This window comes from Ylistrum balloti, unplaced genomic scaffold (genome assembly GCF_031769215.1).
Source record: "Ylistrum balloti isolate Yb309-2 unplaced genomic scaffold, AGI_CSIRO_Ybal_v1 Utg370324, whole genome shotgun sequence".
NCBI classification, from domain to species: Eukaryota; Metazoa; Mollusca; class Bivalvia; order Pectinida; family Pectinidae; genus Ylistrum; species Ylistrum balloti.
The window spans coordinates 1,143,351-1,166,647 of NW_026782237.1; the positions used below are offsets into that span (position 1 = coordinate 1,143,351).

Consider the following 23,297-nt stretch of genomic DNA (forward strand, 5'->3'; position numbering starts at 1 on the left):
TTTAGAACTGTAAAAGCAGATTTTTTTCTGACTGATGACCGATTTTGTGAACAGAGAAGATCCATTTTCTATATGAAAGTGAAAATAATCTAACACATCATGCTTCACTCCATTCAGTGTCTAATACCAAAGCTAGTGATGGTTGTTTGAGAGCATTTAGTACTAACATTGGAAGCAGATATAACCAATAATCACCTTCATTTAGTATGACATACATACATATTCATAAACCATATTTATAACAAATTTCTCCTGTGCATGCAGTATAACACAAAATTTAACCCTTTTGAAATTTTCTGCCTTTAAGTTTTTATTTCCCATGTGTAGAAAAATTGAGCTTTTGGATAGCATTGTGATATCTGAGTTTATTATCTCTGCATTGTCAGAATTACGGCAAGATTTGGTATTTCTAAGTAAAAATTAAATCTTAACTTATGTAGTCTGTAGCCAAATCATATGTATGGACATGGTACATTAATCTTGTATACCTCACAATTCCAAATACCTAGTAAATTGTAGTTGCTTTTCAGCTAATGCTGATCCAAAAGGATAGTAAACAGATAATTTTAATTGTACATGTATTTATCACAGTACATTGTAAGTAAAACAATAAATATACAATACCCCCACAAAAGTGAAGACAACAGAAAAACAGTTAACAATATCACAGTCATGTACATATATATACTTTATCTTTTCTTGGAGAAACTTGTGTTATAAGTTTATCATATCAAGTGATTTGGCCCCACATGTTTAATGCTGAACACAACAGCACCAGTAGATATTGGTTTTGTTGAAACTTTTTATTTTGTGAATGGTATCTAAAACAGAAACCATTCATTGTCATATAACCTGACATTTAGAATGGCGGTATATTCACTATTGAGAATATTTTGAAATGCCTTTTCTGGGTAAAAATTCCCAGATTTTTCATATATCGTCAATTTCACATTTTTCTTTATACAAAAAGTTTCCTGACAATGCCAAGCATATTTAACAAATGAAAAATAAATGAGACACTAAACTTATGTCAAATTCAAGAAATCACATGTGAATTTTTGCTAATTATCTCCCTTGTATGGGAATTTTCATGACTGGTCATTTGTTTCTTCATCTGGCTCATCTGCATTCTCAATTGTTGTACCCAGAATTCCCTCTACATCTTCTATTGCACTCTGTAATAGATATACATGGTTGTATCATTTACAAACAAACAGTTAAAGCTTTAGTTTGTTGTTAATTCTCCAAACCGTAATATAATTTGTATTGTTTGTTAGTGAGGTATATTTCATCTTGTGTGGATCATGGTTCTCATGTGACCTAAAGAAAGTTTACAGAACTTTAGTAATTTGATGAAAAAATCTTACTAATAGTCAATACTTTTTGGGAAAAGAACTGGATTTTTTTCCCGTGGAGAGTACAATATTATTAAATAATTACCTTAAAGTTGGTCTCGCCCTGCATGTTAGGTGCAGAGATTTCCTGGTGGATGACTGACATGTTCCTAGCAAAGGTAGCCAAGGCTCCTTGTAGATTGTCTCCAATAGTCCTGTCAATGTGATGTAAACAGAATCATCAACAGACAGATCTACTACTATAAGACATAGTTGTTTCTGGTCTTGAAAAAATCAGATCATATTGATGTTGGCAATGAATAATCTAGTTATAGACACTACACAAGACTGATCAATGATAAAATATACTTACAACATTCCCAACCGTTCTCTGTTAAAACTGTCTATCAGTGTAAATACTGTTCCTTGTTTCTCCTGAAAATAGAAAATAATGCCTTGATTAATAGTAATCTCTCAGCAAATATTGATTAAATCATAAATCAGATGTAAACGAGAGAGAAACTGCAATCAAATCCTGACGCAATGATAAATCTAGGGTTTACTGTTAGCGATTCAGATATCGACAGTTCATTTTAAGAGTTGACAATTTAACTTGTCAAATCTGAAGTTTGCATCACTCAAAGCACACAACGTGTCAATAGAAGTGATAACTGTTAAATTTCACTACAAGAAAATGTACTTATGGAAATCAAGGAACCACAAAATTTTATTTGAAAAGTTTTGTAATGTTCAATGTACAAAAAAAACCCCAACTAAAACTGATCATGTGTACAATACAGCTGGTACATGTACACAAATATATGACATAGTGGTACATACTGGTAATCAAAACAAATCAGATGGAAACTGAGAGACCAGTTGTTCATTTTATATTGCTAGATGAAGACTTATCATTCAAATATGATTAAAACTGAGTAAGTCCAGCTACACTATCAACTGAAGTTATTATAATATGATACTACTGTGTGTACCTTGATATCATAACCAATGCCATGGGCCCTACACATCTGGAAGAACACGCTGTAGTGGACGACAGCCAGGTTCGTGTGCAGGAGACGGGTACTCATCACTCCAAAGCGACCTGTGTTTGGCTCCTGCTGTAAAACACAGATAGTGTTAGATAAAGCTGTATATACCAGACGAAAGTGAAATACTAGTATCATTATTATTGGTACATTATCATCTTTTATCACTGGGTAATTGGATCAGAAAGTAACAGAAAAGCACCGCACAGGAAGTACATTTTTGTACATTAATCAACAGTTACCTCTTCTTCCTGACCCGCAAGTCTTCGTCTCCTCTGACGTTTCTCTTGCTTGTTCATTGGAACATTGAAGACATGCTTGACTGGGTCGAGAGCACCGTTACTAACATAAGACATAAGCTGGAACATGGCCAGACTGTCACTATAATGTAGACTCAGATCTAGTGCCCAGAGTCGCTGCTCCATCTGTGGGACAAAAAAGACACATTACAGAGCTGGCATCACAATTACTATCAATCTGAGGGATGCAGAAGGACATTACAGAGCTGGCATCACATTTACTATCAATCTGAGGGATACAGAAGGACAACATTACAAAATGGCATCACAATTACTATCAATCTGAGGGATACAGAAGGACAACATTACAAAATGGCATCACAATTACTATCAATCTGAGGGATACAGAAGGACAACATTACAGAGCTGGCATCACAATTACTATCAATCTGAGGGATACAGAAGGACAACATTACAGAGCTGGCATCACAATTACTATCAATCTGAGGGATACAGAAGGACAACATTACAGAGCTGGCATCACAATTACTATCAATCTGAGGGATACAGAAGGACAACATTACAGAGCTGGCATCACAATTACTATCAATCTGAGGGATACAGAAGGACAACATTACAAAATGGCATCACAATTACTATCAATCTGAGGGATACAGAAGGACAACATTACAAAATGGCATCACAATTACTATCAATCTGAGGGATACAGAAGGACAACATTACAAAATGGCATCACAATTACTATCAATCTGAGGGATGTAGAAGGACAACATTACAAAATGGCATCACAATTACAATCTAATCCAAGGGACACAGATCAACAGGTCATATGTCTGCTGATACTGATTTTGGCACATTTTTTCAACATTTACATCAATATAAACATTTTTTTATACTAATACCCGGTAGGTAACCTTTTCGGAATAGACAATAAATAAAAGGAAATGTGCTGCAACATTTTGATATTGATAGGTGGTACAGCCATGCAGTGAACAAAAACAGAATTGTTTTCCAATAGAATACAACAACCATCTAAGACTGACTAGACTTTTAACTGTATCATTCAATAGTAAAATAAAACAAGTTAAACTTACAGATTTAGGGTCAATAAACGTCACAAAGTCGACAGAGAAGTATCCCAGAATACCCCTGGTTTTGCAGGCCTCTGCAATTTTTTTACAAGCGACACTGAGGACATCTGGTTCAACAGAGGACTGGGGTACTGACACACCCCAGCAACTGAACGGTGTCTCTGCATGGATCTGGTCACCACAACACACAATGTTGTATTTGCCGTTTGGTTCGATCATCATATCCACAGTGAGTGTCGTGATGCTTTCCGACGGTGGACATGCCTCAATCACTCCACCTGAATTAGAGTGAAGTTTTGTTGATTAAGAATACACAAGTTATCCCCTGTAACCCAACTGATACAGAAAGACTGATGTTTATCAAATCATAGTTACTTCCAAGGTAAGATTATCTGTTAAAAACTCATTTCATGTTAACAATACGATTGGTTCACTGTGCTATTTCATGAAAAGGAATGATTCAAAATTATTAAAATGAAATTCAATTATTTAAAATATTTGAAACTAATTTGGCATTCTGAAAAGAGTACACTGCCCTACCAGTATACCTAACAGTATTTGGATAGAGACAGTCTACTGTGCTAAACTTGTTCCAAGACAGCCTACCTTGACTGAGGAAAGCCTCTAGGAATTTCTCCCAGGTCGTATAAATACTTGTATGGACTGGTTTTGCGTTAGCATGTAATACATCTGCTATTTCTGCATGGATTTTTATATATGCAGCTTCCTAAGAAAGAATATCAGGACATATTTTAACAAGAGAGTTGTTTGAAGCATTCAGTGGTATACAACTGATAAAAAAACAAACAAAACAAAAAGAAATTAAAAATCTTTAAAATTTTGAAATATAACAACAGATTCAAAAGTTAAGCAAACTTTCAAATATTTACCAGTAAAGGTTAAACTCTGGTTTCTTTAAACATATAATGAACAACTCTATATACCTGTGCCCATTTTTTGCTCCACTTCTCGCCGTACCGTCTTGACTCCTTTAGGGCCCATGAGTAACACTGCAGATATTCTGTCACATCACAATAGGCAATGCCACGCCCATCAAACTCGTCATCAAGCTTAAACAGCCAGCGCTTCACCATTAGGTTTTCTGTAACTAGCTGTGCCAGACATTCATGTAGCTGGAAGAAGGAAGTAAAGAGAAACTCTGTAAAGCAGCTGTCCACAGCTTACCTCAACAAAAATGACTTTTTTCATATAGTATCCATCTTTCCTAATATATCAACTTTTAAAAATCAGGTAAAGTCTAGGGTTCCTTTTTCTTAAATATCTGAGAGCAAAAGGTGTGAAAAAATGATCCTGATTATCAAGGTTTAAAAAGAGTATCATTCAGGTTAACAACTCAACATAAAGCTGTTCACCTGTCCAAGACTGTATACGTCATATTCACTAGGAGGCAGGTCCACATTAGCACTAGCGAAGATCCTCTTGCAGCCAGACTTGGTGGAGTATAGGTGTGCTACTTCTGGCTCCGGTGACAAGATTGGTACATCAAGCTCGTCAGCCACAGCCAAGTCATCACTGTGGGGGACTCCAGATACAATATATGCCTCCCGCCCCTTGATTAAGTGTTTTATACGTTTGATGGTGCGTGGACTGTATTTTAGAAGCGTGGACAGACACATCCTATGGGTCTGAGAAATAGAACAAAGGAAATAATAAACTTGTGAACTATGAGTCATTGACTAATCTTTCAATGCAATTAATGAAAACTTCAGGTTAGAACATGTGATACAAATATTTGTCCAAGTGATGTATAATCTATTGGAGGTATTCATTAAAAGTTTATATTGCCATAGGTTTTCTTAGCCAAAGTTTTGGTGACAGACTGAAATGCTTTTCAATGATGATCCACAGTATGATGGCAGGCCACTTATATACTGACTGACAAATCACACATAAAGTTTAGCCCATGAAACTATAAATTATAAAGTGTAATAATTACAGGGAAACTCTTGATAGCATCAGGGGTAATGATGCGATACCGCTCCGACATGACACACTGATCCTCCACATTGCCTGAGTCAATGGCAGCCTTGAGACCTAGCAGCTTGCTGTAGTACTGGAGCGTCTCCTCACTCAGTGGAACCGGGGAGATAAATATCACATCCACATTGGGATCTGTAAGAAATCAACCAATCATGTCGAGAATTCTTACAGAAACAAGTTAGTAATCAAAACATCTGTATTGTTATTAGTGTAGGGATATAGTCAGGTACTATAGACCTTTAGGAAAGTAGCAATCATATCTGGTTCAGTGCGGTCAGCAAGAGGTCAGGAAATTATTGCTACCAGTAAAACAGATATCTAAAACCCTCATATGGCTAAGAAGAAAACTGACACATGATATCTCTAGTCTGATTTACCATGAGAACTAAAATCATTCCCAGAAAATTGATAACTGAGCCTAAGCAAGCACTGCTGAAAATATTGCTACCCCAGACATCACATTGAAACATCTAAAATTTCTAACTTAAAAATATACATAACCCAGGAGTCGGAACAAGATCCTCCTGAGGAAACTAAAGCTTAAAATCTCATATACAGAGTCCAAGATAAGGAGTTATACCTAGGAACCATAACAGTAACTAATATAGCTTGATCCTGGCTGATTGTCATGTAACAAGATATAAATCTGTGTCAGTGAGATTTCATTATTCTGTACAGGACAAATGTTAATAGACCAATAATGAAGTACTTACCCCGGATATCACAGAGCCGGGCCATCTGTGTGTTCTGTCGGATCCCAAACTCATGGATGGTGTCCCTTATATTCTGAGATAGACCCAGAGAGGACATGTGGATGATCACTCTCTTAGACTGTTTGATTCTGTCCCAGGACATTGCAAACTTCTGTAAGGTAAAGAATTCATAGTTAGATACATTGGTATTGATAACTGATGATGTCAGCATCTTAATGAATTCAGTATCATATCATACTTATTTGGTAATAAGCCCATCTTTTTACCTACGTTAATTGCTGTTCAATGGCACTGTGGGATTATTGTAGGCTCACTACTGTCTAGAGCCAGTTTGCTGTCTCTTACCCTCTTTATGAATGATGACCTTGACCCTCAAACTTTAACAGTCAGTAAGATACTTGAAAACCAGTCTTCCATGAAATCAGATATATTCTAACAAGCCCTGATTCTTTAATAAGAAAACTTCTATCTCTTCCAGATAAACAGACAGCCTTGTTCTAATGACTTACCTGAATTACGATTTAAAATTTATATTACATTTAATGATTAACCGAATGACACAAAATGTTGGTGCTTTCTTCAGTGGTTTAGATTTGACATTATTTCAAGGGTAAAACCTTTGTTGATAACACATAATTACTGACATGATTCTTTCATCTGAAGTCTAACTTGTTGTATTCAGTATTAAAGTAAATTTATCTCACATAAATGATGTTTTACAGTGATTAATGACTGTGACGACATATCTGACCTTTGCCCTGCGTCTGAATGCCTCCAGCTGATCTTCTCGACTCTGTTTGAGTTTTTGTTTGACTTGTGACATCTTTATATTCATGATCCAGGAAATGGCAATAACACCTGCTGCCCACTTCTTCTTACGATATTCTAGGTATTCAGAACGATCCCGGAACATCCGCCAAGACGACTGGATACGAGTTGCCGCCACATTTTTTCCATTTGGACCCTTGAATCGTCTTCCCTTAAAAACCAAACAAGAATTGGTATGGGATTGTACTAATGAATAATTATGACTTTATGTATTTTGAACGATTGAACTGTTTAACCTGTATAAGTCAACAAACACTTGTACAGTGTTAGAATAATATCTACACATGTGAATGTATACTTGTGTGGTATACATTGTACTTGTTGATCAGGAAGTGTTAGGTTGTTTGAGTGACTCAATGCTTGGGTGGAGGTACTTACTGGTACAGAAAAGTTGTTGAGTGACTCAATGCTTGGGTGGAGGTACTTACTGGTACAGAAAAGTTGTCCAGTGACTCAATGCTTGGGTGAAGGTACTTACTGGTACAGAGAGGGTTTTGAGTGATTCAATGCTTGGGTGGAGGTACTTACTGGTACAGAGAGGGTTTTGAGTGACTCAATGCTTGGGTGGAGGTACTTACTGGTACAGAGAGGTTTTTGGGTGACTCAGTGTTTGGGTGGAGGTACTTACTGGTGCAGAGAGGTTTTTGGGTGACTCAATGCTTGGGTGGAGGTACTTACTGGTACAGAAAAGTTGTTGAGTGACTCAATGCTTGGGTGAAGGTACTTACTGGTACAGAAAAGTTGTTCAGTGACTCAATGCTTGGGTGAAGGTACTTACTGGTACAGAGAGGGTTTTGGGTGACTCAGTGTTTGGGTGGAGGTACTTACTGGTACAGAGAGGTTTTTGGGTGACTCAATGCTTGGGTGGAGGTACTTACTGGTACAGAAAAGTTGTTCAGTGATTCAATGCTTGGGTGGAGGTACTTACTGGTACAGAGAGGGTTTTGAGTGACTCAATGCTTGGGTGGAGGTACTTACTGGTACAGAGAGGTTTTTGGGTGACTCAGTGTTTGGGTGGAGGTACTTACTGGTACAGAGAGGTTTTTGGGTGACTCAATGCTTGGGTGGAGGTACTTACTGGTACAGAAAAGTTGTTCAGTGATTCAATGCTTGGGTGGAGGTACTTACTGGTACAGAGAGGGTTTTGAGTGACTCAATGCTTGGGGGAAGGTACTTACTGGTACAGAGAGGGTTTTGAGTGACTCAATGCTTGGGTGGAGGTACTTACTGGTACAGAAAGGTTGTTAGGTGACTCTGTGATTTGGTGGAGGTACTTACTGGTACAGAAAGGTTGTTAGGTGACTCTGTGATTTGGTGGAGGTACTTACTGGTACAGAGAGGTTTTTGAGTGACTCTGTGCTTGGGTGTTGGTACTTACTGGTACAGAAAGGTTGTTGGGTGACTCTGTGATTTGGTGGAGTTACTTACTGATAAAGAGGTTTTTGAGTGAGTCAGTACTTGAATGGATGTACTTACAGGTCTGTTCATGATGACCTCTACATCCTCTCGGTTGACAATGACAGCTAGTAAGTCATCCGTACTTGGAGCCCTCTCCAACTCAAACTCCAAGGACAAGTCAGCAAGTCTGTCAATCACAATGTCAGTGGTAAGACAAAGAGTTGACAAACATTACAGATCTCCAGACTTTAAACCAGTCATATTCACTTGAGGCCATAAACCAGTCACGTTCATAGGAAAATTACATCACAAAAAACACCTCATCTCAAGAGATAATAGATTATCATGTATTTTAGGGTATCAAAGACAATACATAATAATATGCACTTTTTTTTTTTTTTTTTTTTTAAAAAAAAAAAATTAAAAAAATAGTTTTTAATTGTCACTTCACAAGTCATTAACAAAGAGAGTTATGTGTTGATTATACATTTAAATGAGAAATCAGAAGTAGTTCTTAAGTTCTAATATAAAGGATGATAAAGAGTCTATTATACCCAGATTAAAGCATCACTGTACCCTGAAAAACGAAAAAAAAAAAAAAAAAATATGCACTGAATACATTCTAGACTTACTTGTCTCCATTGATGAAGGCAATTGGAACAGTGAATTCCTGTGTCATCTTTTCTAGATGTCTAATCATTGATACAATGCTGTAATAACAGAGATGATAAGAGGTTGATGGTTCCAAACAAAAATAATTTATGAGATATCTGACACTACAACAAATACCTGTGTGTTGTTCCATTACACTGAAGGGTTGTTATGATCTTAAATTCAACCAAACATTTGTATCCTTGTACACTCCACCAATCATTTGTATCACCTTATACTCAACAAATCATTTGTATCCTCGTACACTCCACCAATCATTTGTATCCTTGTACACTCAACCAAACTTTTGTATACTTTACTAAAACAATATTGACTCCCCTCTCCCCCTCTAAGGTAGTTTAGATTGTATGTCATCTAAAATTTATGTAAAGCTGAAAGTTGAATTTTTCAAATAAATTAAGAATTAGATACATACAAAAATTTGTTTAATGTAACTTATAAATGTTTCAGAAGAAGTTATTGGTCTTAACTTTGTTAATCTAAATATTAATTACTGAGTGACCTAAAATGTTTGTTCTTCAATAAATCAAAAAGTTTTTGAATGGGATTTATTATTCCGCAATATACATTGTATAGACAAGCGGAGGCTGACCATTAATAGCGAGTAATTGGGTCATAGATACATCAATTTGTTGCTATTTATAGGGTCAGAGATATAATGGAGGAACTAGGTTTGTACAATCTACTTATATTCTAATGTTTTTACCAAACATGTACATTTACTTTGGAATTTCAATTTCTTTTCCCACTACCTCCCCTGCAGCCCATCTTTTGCATAGAATATGCTTACTTGGTGGATAAGTTGTACCACAATTTAGTCATGTCTATTGTGTTTTAACAATATTTACAAGAAGGTTTTGTATGTAACATTATAGAAATTTGTTGTATGGAGTTTTTCATATCCCATCTTTGACTTGTCAACTTTTTCTCATAACATTATTTGCAACCAAGTTTTGCATATGTCCATCTATGGAAATTTGTTGTTATTGGGTGTTTTCATACCCCCATCTTAGACTTGTCAACTGTTTCTCAAAATAATATTTACAATAAAGTTTTGTTTATGTACAATTATTGAAATTTGTTGTATATATGTACATCTTTATGTATACATTGTTTGATAAAAACAGCCATTTTCAATACATGTGCAGAGTTTGTTTTCCTGGGGTACTCTGCTTTCCTCCCACATCGCGCACTTTCATTTGGGTCAACAAGAGTGATTAATATAAGTTGGAAAAACTTGTTTTGCAATTGTTGTAAAATAGATAAAGTTTATCATTTATCATTTCATCAAATACTGACGTAAGACCATTCACAATAACTTCCTGCAAATCTAATGCTAACCTATGTACACTACAGAATTATCTTCCCACAGATACTTCTCTATCATAATACAAAAACAGGTGAAATAACATCAAAACTATTTGAGTTAACAAATATATACAAGTATTGATAATAAATGCTAAGTAATATCTACGTGGGAGTGCTGTAACTGATATTGTCTACACGGACATCTTGATTCAGGCTATCATTGTGTTGCTAGGTTTATTGAAAATGGATTGGGTCCAAACTAATTAAACAATGAAGAAGATAACAGTGTGTGGAGAGTACGAGCTAAATAGCAGAAGCTATTACTGTGTATAGAATATCAACCATAGTGACCATAGATATATAACTGAAAATGTTTATAAATCTGAAAATTATAAAATTGTTATGTGTTCCCATAGCAAAGGCATACAGTGTCCATAGATATAAAAATGAAAATGTTCATAATTTCTGTGAATCGTAAAATTGTAATGTGTTCCCATAGCAAAGGCATACAGTGCCCATAGATATAAAACTGAAAACGTTCATAAATTCTGTATATCATAAAATGTATCACAGACAACAATGAATATGTATGAAACAACACGAAAAAAAAAAAAATTATGAATAATATCCACCATGCTTGATTTTTCTTACCAAACATGACACTGCTATCACTACAAGTATATGAAGAATGTTAATGTCTTGTTTCCAACGGTCGGTAGATTCTAGGATTTCAGTGACAAATAAAGAGAATTTTTTTTGTTAGAAGTTATTCAGAGTCTACATTTACTTATAGATTTTCATATTATTGTTTCATAATTATTTCCATGAAACACAGAAATTTTACTTTACATCACATCGTCCTGAAGTAAAACAAAGTAAAGGAAATGTCATGACACCTCTATCAAAATAAGATATAAAACACACTGTCAGACAAAATACCAGTATCTTTACCTTCCCCACGTTAGACAGTAGTGCTGTTTGAAGGACAAGAACTCAGCAGACGTGTCTCGTATCTTTCCATTCTGAATGGCAAATCTGTGGGTAAGGTTTTTGATGTCACCACTTGCGGGGGTGGTAGGTGGTGGCTGTAAAGAGACATGTTAATCACATTAGATTATATAAGTATGATGCTCCAGGTGAATGGTGGTGTTATAACTGATGACAGACATGTATCATAGAAAACGTCACAAAATCAGCACTGATACTTCAGTCTAAACACTGACAAAGAACTAGACTTAAATGTTAAAGAATATCTGTAAAATTATACATGAAATCCAAACAATGACTTTTCAGACAACAAAAACAACTACAGAACTATGATAAACATCAGCAGATAGTAAAGTTGATTTTGATAAAGTCAGATTTTGTAAATATTGTTTTACCTGTTGCTACCTTAATTAAGATCTGTACACATTTTTTTTTACAATTTCAGAAATAAATAAGCCATTCTCTTATCATCTATTTTTTATTCCAAAATTGCATGAATTAATCATCTAGAAGGTGATAAAACGTGTTAAGATCAAGGGACAGTATAGACAGGGTCTACTATATATATACAGTTAAAATAGTAACCAACACCGACAGTCCATAACACCGACACCTTCCTACATGTTATCTTACATCATAGAATATTAAACAGTTCTAATCAGTATGTAAAAGTACATAAATTCAACATTTATAGAAGTTTACACTAGTTAAATACTTGTGGAGCTGTGCTGTGAAAATATGTATAAATAATAATAAAAGTGCTTGGTAAGGTGACACATCAAATTTCTGATGGCGTCCAATTTTGTGTGATGTCCATAAAGTGGTGGAAAGCAAAAGCTATGTGCAGTCTTCTTCTTCATCTCTTTTTCTTTCTTTTTTTTTTAATTACAATATGCATCGAAGGAAAGAATTATAGAAACATGTAAGTACAAGGAATATTTTCCTCAGCAGCCTCAACTCATCCCTTTTGATGACTAAATCAGAGTCTACTAGAAATCAATGATTGGAAAAGAGAGTTTTCGACACATGGTCCAGTTATCAGCTCAAGATCCTTACAGCAGTGAAGCATGCGAAGAAAAAGTTTTGTAGAATGATCATATTTCATGTCTTGAAAAATGAAACAACTTTAACTTAACTGACAAATGAAGACATTAAGAAATGAATACATTGTAGATACCACAGGACATACAAACACTGAAACACTCGATGGAAAGGACAGGACATTTATTGTATTATACCAACCATTGTCTAAGAGGAGAATGTAGTTACCATATTTAAACATTAGAGATATTGTGTACATATATATGTAACCCTGGTAAATACTAGCCGCAAAATACCGCTCGACTAGAGAGAACTTCTCTTTAGCTCGATTGGTTGAGCGTCAGACTAGTAAGCCAGGGGTCTCAGGTTCGATTCCTAGCAGGGGCAATGAAATTAACAATGACCTCTGTTACATTGGCATCCATGTAGGAACCCGGAGATAGTACTTAGCCATTGCCCACCAGCATTACTTTCACAAGTACCGCTGTGAAAATAGTGGTATTTTGCATCTAGTATTTTACCTGTGTTACATATAATTATGGTTCATTATATATGATATATTATATGTATTATATCAATGGAGGAACCTCCCAGAGATAGACACCTGTAATCTGGAGATGACATAAACTGCCGACAAAAAAGTCAACAGAACATTACACAAGAGCCGGAAACAAGTAATAGATACAGGAGAGTGTAGTACGTATAGTTAGCTTACGCAGAACAGAAATAATCTAAAGGCTACAAAATAAGGGTTTTTAGCAGAACTACTGTATCTATGGTGACGCATGCTCTGATTTTAGTGAACCTTAATGTGTGGTAGGTAGGTAACGTCCACAGGTCTGACTGCGCTGGCCGACTGCACTGGTATATGGATGATCTTGTTGAGCTCAGGGGACTGTATCAACTCCTTAAAAATTGAGCAGCAACTTGTCACTGTATGAGTGTGTGAATCTGTTACTTACCTGGTATTCTTACTGAGTCAGCCAAGGGTAGCTGCTTCAGTCAGAGATTTTTTTCTCTTCATAAACAAATTTGTTTGGTTCATGTCTAGGTAATACAGTATTTTCCATTATAGCTCTTACAACAAATTGCATCTGTTTTTGCAAAAATGTTTCAAAAAATTTTTTTTTATTAAATCCTAAAAAAGTCATGTGAATTACATTTAAAATTTTAAACACAGATGCAATTAGCTGATAGAAAAGGAAATGAATCGCTCAGAAGCCAAGTGATTGGTGAGCATTTAAAAGGACGACTTGTAGGCTTGTGTGAGTTTTCATGCCACAGATGCTGTGATCAGTAAAACGATTTCTGCCATTTGACATTTCAGTGACAGTTCCGAACAAAAGTTTGTAAAGGAGGCAGAACTGTTCACTTAAACATCATGAAATGGTCCATAATAACTATAGCTATATAGAACTATGTCTATTGATACCTTCTTGAACAATCGTATTTTAGGCCCCTGAAATAAAGTTGAGAGGTTAGTTGAAAATTAGTGAGCCAGACCAACACAAGCAAACATTAGCATCACAACCCTGTATCCATGTGCTCATTAATGAAAGAATTTCCTGGTAAATAAAGATTTATAAAAGACTAGCAGAGATCAATGTTCAGTTTACAAGATACTACTGCACTGACGACTTGTACCAAGAGACATCCTTCCCTAGAGGAATACTATTGAGAGCTGGGCTTGGTGTTGTAAAATGTAATCTACTAACCATAGCCATATTCTTAAACAGAAATAAATAATTTAGAAAGGTAGAAAAACAAAATACCAAAAAAATAGAACATGTACCGTGTATATATATAACAAATCTTACGCTAAACAGAAATCTATAGCCCTGTTTTGATGATGGTGACCTTATGGGGCCACCATACCGGTCGGGTGAGGATGATGTCATTTGCTGAAATATCAATTTTTGGCATTTTGCTATATTTTCTCCATATCAAAAAACATTCATGTATGATGACTTAAAGCACAGATAACAGTAAGTCTACAAATCAAAAGGCTGCTTTACGGTACTAAAAAAAGATTAAACAAACACATTATTTAAGTTAAAGATGGGGGTTTTCAACTGCAGCTGCAAGCTTCATCCAAAATATATCAAAAATAACTGAACAGTCAGATAATGTCTACTGACAAAGAACGAATCAATGATCAAATTTATTTTTTTGTTTTTGCAAAGAACTCAAGGTGATAGGGCCAAAATGTGGTAATATCTTTTTTATTTTTTTGTAAAAAGTTTAACCTCATACTTTCTGAAATAAAAAGGGTGATTAAAAATTAATAACAACATCACTCTGGGCCTAGCTGTTCAAATTTTAGTCAGCTTGTGTCAAGTCAACACAAATAATCATCAAACATCTAGTAGATACTAAGCTTAAGATTGTTCAACATGACAAGAATTCTCCATCTTTTCTCTGATGAAAATATTGAATAAAATTCATCATTTAAATCAAAATGTAGTAATTAAGAATCTAAGACATTTTTCATATAATTCAAAGTATCCAGATCTGAAAACTTTTCATCGGTGATTTCAGAATGTGATGATACAGTGAAGAACTGGGCCCACCGAGTCTCAGCTTTACTGTTAATTATGTGAAAGCACTGAACAACAAGTCACCGTGACATCATTAATCTCACACATATCAATGTCATCTTTCTAACAGTCTTACCCCATAATATTGATCCTGAAATTAGTCAATGCTTAACTATCATCTCCGAATTCTAAATCATAAACCTTTCAGCTAATCCGGAGTTTATTTTAAACACTGACTGAAATAACATTTCTAAAAATCATAATTCTAATTTCATTGAAATGAAAACATCAGTAGGTTACCATTCTTTCTGAAAGATCTTGTTTTACGGAAAAAGTCTGTTATTTTGTGTGTAATTCCCTCTTGCTCCATAATTAAGGTGATGCGTTTTAAATCATATATGATTTCTATATTTAGAAATAACACTAATTTTTTTTGAGGAGTTACATACAGTTATCTTACAACAAAATGATTTTTTGAAAATTCATTAAAGATTTATGTAAATAATTGATTACTGTTTATTCTGATTTACTTTTGTGTTTATTTAAAAGAATTTGAACACCTGTAATATTTTAAGAATAATCTATCTTATTCCTACCAACGATATTTATATCATATCTCACATTACAGCATGCAGTTAATAAAGATGGCTACACCAATATCAGACTGAGTTTCAAAATTTTAAATATTTACTAGTTAAACCACGCAGTTATATCAATAAAAATGCATGCTATGAGAACATGATTTTAAAATGAGAAATGAAATTTTGAAAAGTAAATCTCAATATGTACGATATACATACCATTGGCTGTAGTGGTAGATCAAAGGTTTTAAGGGTGGCTGGTGTTTTTATCTGTGGCATAGATGCTGATGTAGCGCGAGTCTTTGCTGAGGGGGTTCTCGTTTCTGTACTATGGGCAGACAATGGGTGTGGAGGGACTATGGGTATCCGCGTCACATTATCATCTATTTCTGCTTTCTTTGATGATGTTGTGATGTCTAGTTTGACTCCAGCCAGATGATGGGACATCTCTGTAACAAATATGTTGTATCTTGGTTAATGAATGATAAAGTCTTCAAACAGAATTAGTGGGCAAAACCATTTTAAAAATTCAGGTGAAATATAGAGTAATTCAAGTTTTAAAGTCTCAATTTACAGCTAATGTGATATCATAAATGACTTACTTAAAGTTGAACTTTAACCTGAAAAGTTTGCCAGTATTTAATAGTCTTTTGGTAGATATTGTACCAATGATGTCCTTACTCACCTGGCTGTGCTGGCTTTGTTTTAACATGTGGGTCATGGAGAGGTGCAGTCTTGTGTCTGACTGGTGAAGGGTCTAAGGTTAGCTCGGCGGCTGGTGGAATCAAACCCCTCTCTAGTAAACTCAGAATCCCCTTCCTAGCATCATCTTCTGATATAGGTGGAGGAGCAATCTAAAAGTAGATTTCTCTTTTCAAGACTAAACAAATCAATCTTGGTCCAGGTTGTATCACAATATATATGAGTGACCACAAAATTTATAAAAACATTTAGTCCTAGCACAATTTTTCCTGTAGCAAAATATTTACTCAGGCCCAGAGCCAGTATGTATAAAAAATATTAAGTCATCTGAGCCAGTATGTATAAAAAAATTAAGTCATCTGAGCCAGTATGTAGCACAATATTTAGTCATCTGAGCCAGTATGTAGCACAATATTTAGTCATCTGAGTCAGTATGTAGCAAAATATTTAGTCATCTGAGTCAGTATGTAGCAAAATATTTAGTCATCTGAGTCAGTATGTAGCACAATATTTAGTCATCTGAGTCAGTATGTAGCACAATATTTAGTCATCTGAGCCAGTATGTAGCACAATATTTAGTCATCTGAGTCAGTATGTAGCACAATATTTAGTCATCTGAGTCAGTATGTAGCACAATATTTAGTCATCTGAGTCAGTATGTAGAACAATATTTATTTACCCTAGGCAAAATGTAGTACAACATGTATTTCTTTATCCTGGTCTAGACATGGCATATATTTACCATGGTCAAGATTTATTACAATATTTAATTATCCTGGCCAAAATGCGGTATGATGTTTCACTGTGTTAATTGGAATCTATGTCTAGACAATGATACTTCACTATAACTGTATGCTCATTATAAATACCTGAGGGTCGACTCTGTTAGCCCGTGGAAGGACAGCTAGCGGTTCCACTGTGGTTCCTATGATTGGTCGTGGAATATTCTGTCATAGAAAACATTGTTATAATTATGATTTATAAGTAATGCATGAAATTCTCCATCCAAGAAGGAGACATCCTATTTCTCACAATGTTTTTTGGTAATACATCTGGAAAGTAAGGCTGGCTCACTATACATACAGTATGTTGCGTAGTTTAATTGAATAGAATCAACTCAAAAAGGCAATACAAATAACGCAACAAAAACTAATTAACTTGTACTTCACAATTTTCATTGTAAAATAAATTCTTATTGATTATGTAAATCATATTCTTTGGAAAAAAAAAATGTAGTACAACATGAATTTCTAATATAACAAGAGAATTTCTAGACAATAAGCATATATTTGACAAGAGAATTTCTAGTATGACAAGATAATTTCTAGTATGAAGAATTTCTATATGACAAGAGAATTTCTAATATGACAATGAGGTATGATGTTTCACTGTGACAAGGAATTTCTATGTATGACAAGAGAATTTCTACTATGACAAGAGAACTGTATGACAAGAGAATTATAAATGACAAGAGAATTTCTAGTACAATAAGAGAATTTCTAGTATGACAAGAGAATTTCTAGTAATATGAGAATTTCTAGTACAATAAGAGAATTTCTAGTATGACAAGAGAATTTCTAGTATGACAAGAGAATTCTAGTATAGAAAACATTATTATAAGTATGATTTATAAGTAATGCATGAAATTCTCCATCCAAGAAGGAGACATCCTATTTCTCACAATGTTTTTTGGTAATACATCTGGAAAGTAAGGCTGGCTCACTATACATACAGTATGTTGTGTAGTTTAATTGAATAGAATCAACTCAAAAAGGCAGTACAAATAACAAAAACTATATTTACTTGTGCTTCACAATTTTCATTATAAAATAAATTCTTATTGATTATGTAAATCATATTCTTTGGAAAAAAAAAACAAGAAAGTAACAGAATTTCTAATATAACAAGAGAATTTCTAGTACAATAAGAGAATTTCTAGTATGACAAGAGAATTTCTAGTATATTAAGATTTGTATATTATCAGTGAAATGCTGTAATAACAAATCTGGTAAAAAGTACAAATATATTACAATGTAATTACAACTAATAATTGTTTACACAGAAAATTGCAACACACACAAAATTCTGCTTAGCAAAACCATCTGTCATTGTTCCAAATTAAAGTCACACTGCCATTAAAAAAATAAAAAAATTCTATATATATCACAAACAGTCACAACAAACTAAACTCAGCACAGTCACCACATACTTTTGTTAATACTGCTTCTTTCCTGTTATAATATTCAAACCATCCACCAAAAACAAATCTCACATGTTTTATGGAGACACAAAACTTATTTTTAATTTTCTTATTTTCTTTCTTTTCCTTTATTCTTCTTTTTAACAATAAAAGTTAAAATTTCAATGTGTTATCAATATACCAGTTAAAACAAACATAAAGTTTAAGTGAATACATCAGCCAAGTCTATTTTTTATAGTAAAAAACCTTGCGTTAAACACACAATATACAATCATGAGTAAGCATGTTGTGGTCAGCGGTTAGAGACTTTACTCACATTGGTCACTTTTATGACCACTCCACTATTATCCTTTTGTATAAGTCTGACCTTTCTCTGAAAATATCGGCAAGTACAGTTTAACAGGGAGAGAAACTTCAAATAGCATTTCCATAAAGATAAAGCAATGTCTATTACACATCAATCAATGTAAACACACCAATATATTTTATCTGCAGTGGTGCATTCTACGTACTAGATTTTGTATAACGGTAGAAAAGTACATCTGATGAGAAAATCTCCATTGACCTCTGTTAAATACCTGTGCACGATCCTAGAATGGTATCCGTCTCATCTTCATTCAGCAAATTATTAATTTTAATCATAATTGTTGATGACACAAAAATTCCCACTAACTTTTTGACATTCAAATCATGACTCGCTGAAGTATTTCAAAATCAAATATAAAATCCTAGTTTGTTTGTTACAGTTTTTACTATATGTAACAGTAATTCTAAACACTAAAATCAATGATCCACAAGACTCCTCCTTGTCTTAACCCACATTTTCATTAAAACAGAAAATCTTATGAATAAAACATGTTTCTTGACTACAACTCCAAAACAAGCTCTGGTAGATGTGAGTATCGTGTCTGCCAGTACTAAGTTTTCTAAAGACAAAAATCACAGGGCACTAAATCTTACCTGTTTTCTAGCTGTTGAATATGTTTATAAGGAGCAGATCTTGACTTTGTTTTCAGGTGCTTTTTAGGGTTATAAGCCTTGAACTGTTACCTTGTTTTAAGTTGCTAAAAGGAGGGACTTATATATATATATATACATATATTGTTTTCATTAATTAGGGATCACTAACCAATCACCTGGCCCAATAGACCTGAGAGGCAGGGCCTATTTGAGGAAATTTGAGCAAATTCTTTAAAATCTTCTTCAGGAAAGATTAAATTTTGGACAAACTTACTGTGACACGTCCTTGGATAAAGGGACCTGAGTTTTGTTAAACTGTTACATCTGAAGCCCTGGAGGTAGACAGGAGTGGGTTGATAGAGGAAATAGCTAAAAATCTTTAAAATTCTTTAGTTTAGATAAAGCAATCTCAGCAAACTGAGGAAGGTGATCAATACAGGCCCTATGGGCCTCTTGTTTGTTGTAATAACAAGCAGACCTGTCTTGTTTTCTATTGTTTTAAGGAACAGACCTTCCATACAGCTGGTAATTTTGTTATTTTCTCAGTTTTCTTTTACAATGGCAGAATGATATTTCAACAAATTAAAATTTTGCAATCGGGATGTTAAAGGACATCTTATATATGTCTTATCATATCATGGATTAAATTTTCACATTCATGTTAACATATATCATCTTCTCAAAAATAACTGGTTAAAGAATACCTCATTTTTCTTGTTGTTATAAGGAGCAAACCTCCCTGGTTTTCAATCTAGTTTTGTGTGTGTGTTATAAGAATGGCCTTGTTTTCAGACCTACTTTGTTTTTTCTTCTTACCTATATTGCTTTTTGTTGTTTTTTTTGTATTATAAGATGCAGAACTGCCTTGTATTTTGTTCTTCAAAGAAACTTTTGTATAAGGGTCAGACTTACCTTGTTTTTTATTGTTAAAACATCCAGACCTACTTTGTATTTTGTTGTTATTATGGTCAGACATACCTTGTTTTCTGTTCGCTGTGGTATAAGTGGAAGCTGGATACCAAAATTGTCATTGAGAGATTGTCTGTTCTGTCCATGCATTGGGTTCAACACTGCTCTCAGCGTTAACATGTGTTTTGTCTGACAAAATATGAATTATATGTCTTTAGTTATTCAATTTCTTAAGATGCATTTAAGTCTATAATTTGACACCAATTAATTCAGACAATGAATTTGGAACATGAATTTGAACACTGACAGCTTATTTGAAAAAGGACCCAGCAGCCTATTATTCTTCAAGCCCAACAGCTTTGGTTAGCAAGTTTTATTTTAAATCTCGAAAAAAAAGTTTGGTAACTATAAGGAAAGTTCCAATAAGATTACCAAAATAAACAAAGGTGTGAGTCTTCTTTGAGGTACCTTTTTTCTATGTAGGAAGTGTTTAGACAAAGACTGAACATACTTAACACAGTTACAAAGTCATAATTGATTTTCCTACGTACTACAATATAAAGAATGATACATTGTTTAGCAAATACATTGTAATGTAGGTAATGTTAGTGACCTTTACAAGTGACCTTGACCTTGCTGCAATTACCTGTTGTCCTGGTGATGGCCCTGCAACCTGGACCTGCTGTCGTTTTGGTAACAATGCCCCTGGAGGCTGTGGCTGTCTTAGCTTCTCTCTGGTAAGTACATCATCAATCATAGAAACACACACTGACTTATTAAAGAACAGATATCATTTAAGCAGTTTTTTTAGGATAATATGAAAAAAATTAACAACTGAGAACTGAGAAACAACCTTGTGATGACAGATAATGGAGAGATATAAAATCAGTTGCAAAAATAGTACACATGAAGGAAACAAGAGGCCAAAGGAGCCTGCATTGCTCACCTGGTTAATTTAGCTTATCAGCCATTTAACAAAGTATTTCAAATATGACAAACAATTTCTGATATAATCTTCCTTCGGCCTTGTGGTCAAACAGAAGTCAGATTCACTATTCATAACCAGGTCCAACCATTTATATAAAATTTATTCCTTTTTACCAATGATGCTTAAGACAAAATTTGAGCAAATCTAATATTTTCTATAGGAAGAGTAGGACTTCAAAATAATTGCTCAATTTCCCCTATTGGGCCCCATCCCTCCCATCAGGGGGGCTGAGACCAACCATTTATACAAAAATTGATTTCCTTCACACAACAATGCTTCGGACTATTTAGGCAAAACCCTATCATTCCTACAAGAGGAGTAAGACTTCAAAGTATTTGATCTATTATCCCCATTGGGCCCCGCCCCTTCTGCCCAAGGGGACCGAGACTGACCATTTATACAAAACTGATGTCCTTTTATCCAACAATGCATCTGACTGAATTTATGCAAAACTGAATCATTTCTACATGAGGAGTAAGATTTTAAAGAACTAGTTCTATTTCTTCTATGAGGCCCTGCCCCTCCAGCCCCAGGGAGCCAAGACCAACCATTTATACAAAATTGGTTTCCGTTTATCCAATGATGCTTCAGACAAAATTTGGACAAAATCAGATCAATCCTACAGAAGGAATAGGATTTTAAAGACTTTGCTCTTTTACCCCTATTGGGTATAATGAGTAAATGATCTGAATTATTTCAAAGTATACTGTATTATTGTACTATTGAATATAATTAGCCTGGACTTTCAATGATGCCAACCTCATATTAGTTGTAAATGTCTCTGCTCCTAATATGTTATCCTCAATATATACTTACTTTTGTATTTCAGTATTAACTGATCTGTGATAGTTTTGAATATATGGTACATGTGAAATACAGTTAATATAAAATTTGTTAATGTCATTTAAATATATTATCTTCTTGAGCCCCTGCTTTTCCCTTTATTATAATCTTTGTAATGCAATTTCTGTCACTTGATACTTGTGACCTTACATTATCATGTGACACTGATCTAACATACACACCGTGCGAGATACTGTTGGTCTTGTACTTTCTTCATTTCTGATTTGGTCTTTGTTTTAAGATCCCACGTCTGTTCCAGGGCCACCATACCAGGGTCGAACCTGGTACTGAGGGCTGTGGGTAGAGTCTGTACCTTGTTGTTGTAGTGATTTATCACCTGTTCAGTCTTCATCTGCAAAATAATATGTTTTAATCAATATCTTCTACAAAGCATGGTCAAGTGACAGGACAACTTTTAATTATATCATTTCATCCATGATTTACCTATTTATAGTTGTTTTTCAATAATCTTTTTGCACCCTTGCACTTGTGTCATCCAGTAAATGTTCTATGTATTTAGAGTGTGCTAAATTGCTTCATATTTTCATATTACTTAACAAGTTCAACACCAAGCTACAAATGAACTAGTATGAATGTCATCAAACATTCCGTCTTATCATGTTCTTGTGACTTCCCACATCCGAATTTACAATTTGACAAAGATATTGACATAAAAATTCTGAAGCATGAGACTACATCAAGTAAAAAAGCACTAGATAAGTTCAGATAGGCAGGTAGTTGTGATTGGCAGCACAGAGACTGTCACTTATGTATCTATAATCTGAATGATTGGCAGCACTGAGGCTGTCACTTATCTACCTTCAATCTTACTGGTAGTACAAGGACAGTTACTTTCATCCCTTTTTATCTGACTGATTGGAAGAACTGAGACTTAAAT

The 23,297-nt window shown here is 34.5% G+C and overlaps 1 protein-coding gene across 1 annotated transcript in view; it reads right to left on the minus strand.

The window, feature by feature from the left end:
* Window positions 1-1,088: 1,088 nt before the first annotated feature.
* LOC132553406 (IQ domain-containing protein H-like) overlaps window positions 1,089-23,297 on the minus strand; it is a 32,986-nt gene continuing 10,777 nt past the window's right edge. Inside the window, exons 3-24 of the mRNA XM_060217652.1 lie at window positions 22,582-22,751; window positions 21,215-21,302; window positions 20,638-20,757; window positions 17,369-17,446; window positions 16,483-16,651; window positions 16,017-16,246; window positions 14,497-14,580; window positions 11,603-11,736; window positions 9,304-9,381; window positions 8,750-8,858; window positions 7,197-7,424; window positions 6,446-6,596; window positions 5,689-5,864; window positions 5,105-5,377; window positions 4,676-4,864; window positions 4,338-4,458; window positions 3,735-4,009; window positions 2,623-2,805; window positions 2,327-2,452; window positions 1,708-1,769; window positions 1,441-1,549; window positions 1,089-1,175 (exon numbers count right to left, since the gene is read on the minus strand). Of these exons, the coding sequence (XP_060073635.1) occupies window positions 1,089-1,175; window positions 1,441-1,549; window positions 1,708-1,769; window positions 2,327-2,452; window positions 2,623-2,805; window positions 3,735-4,009; window positions 4,338-4,458; window positions 4,676-4,864; window positions 5,105-5,377; window positions 5,689-5,864; window positions 6,446-6,596; window positions 7,197-7,424; window positions 8,750-8,858; window positions 9,304-9,381; window positions 11,603-11,736; window positions 14,497-14,580; window positions 16,017-16,246; window positions 16,483-16,651; window positions 17,369-17,446; window positions 20,638-20,757; window positions 21,215-21,302; window positions 22,582-22,751 (3,240 nt within the window). The remainder of the gene's footprint in view (window positions 1,176-1,440; window positions 1,550-1,707; window positions 1,770-2,326; window positions 2,453-2,622; window positions 2,806-3,734; window positions 4,010-4,337; window positions 4,459-4,675; window positions 4,865-5,104; window positions 5,378-5,688; window positions 5,865-6,445; window positions 6,597-7,196; window positions 7,425-8,749; window positions 8,859-9,303; window positions 9,382-11,602; window positions 11,737-14,496; window positions 14,581-16,016; window positions 16,247-16,482; window positions 16,652-17,368; window positions 17,447-20,637; window positions 20,758-21,214; window positions 21,303-22,581; window positions 22,752-23,297) is intronic.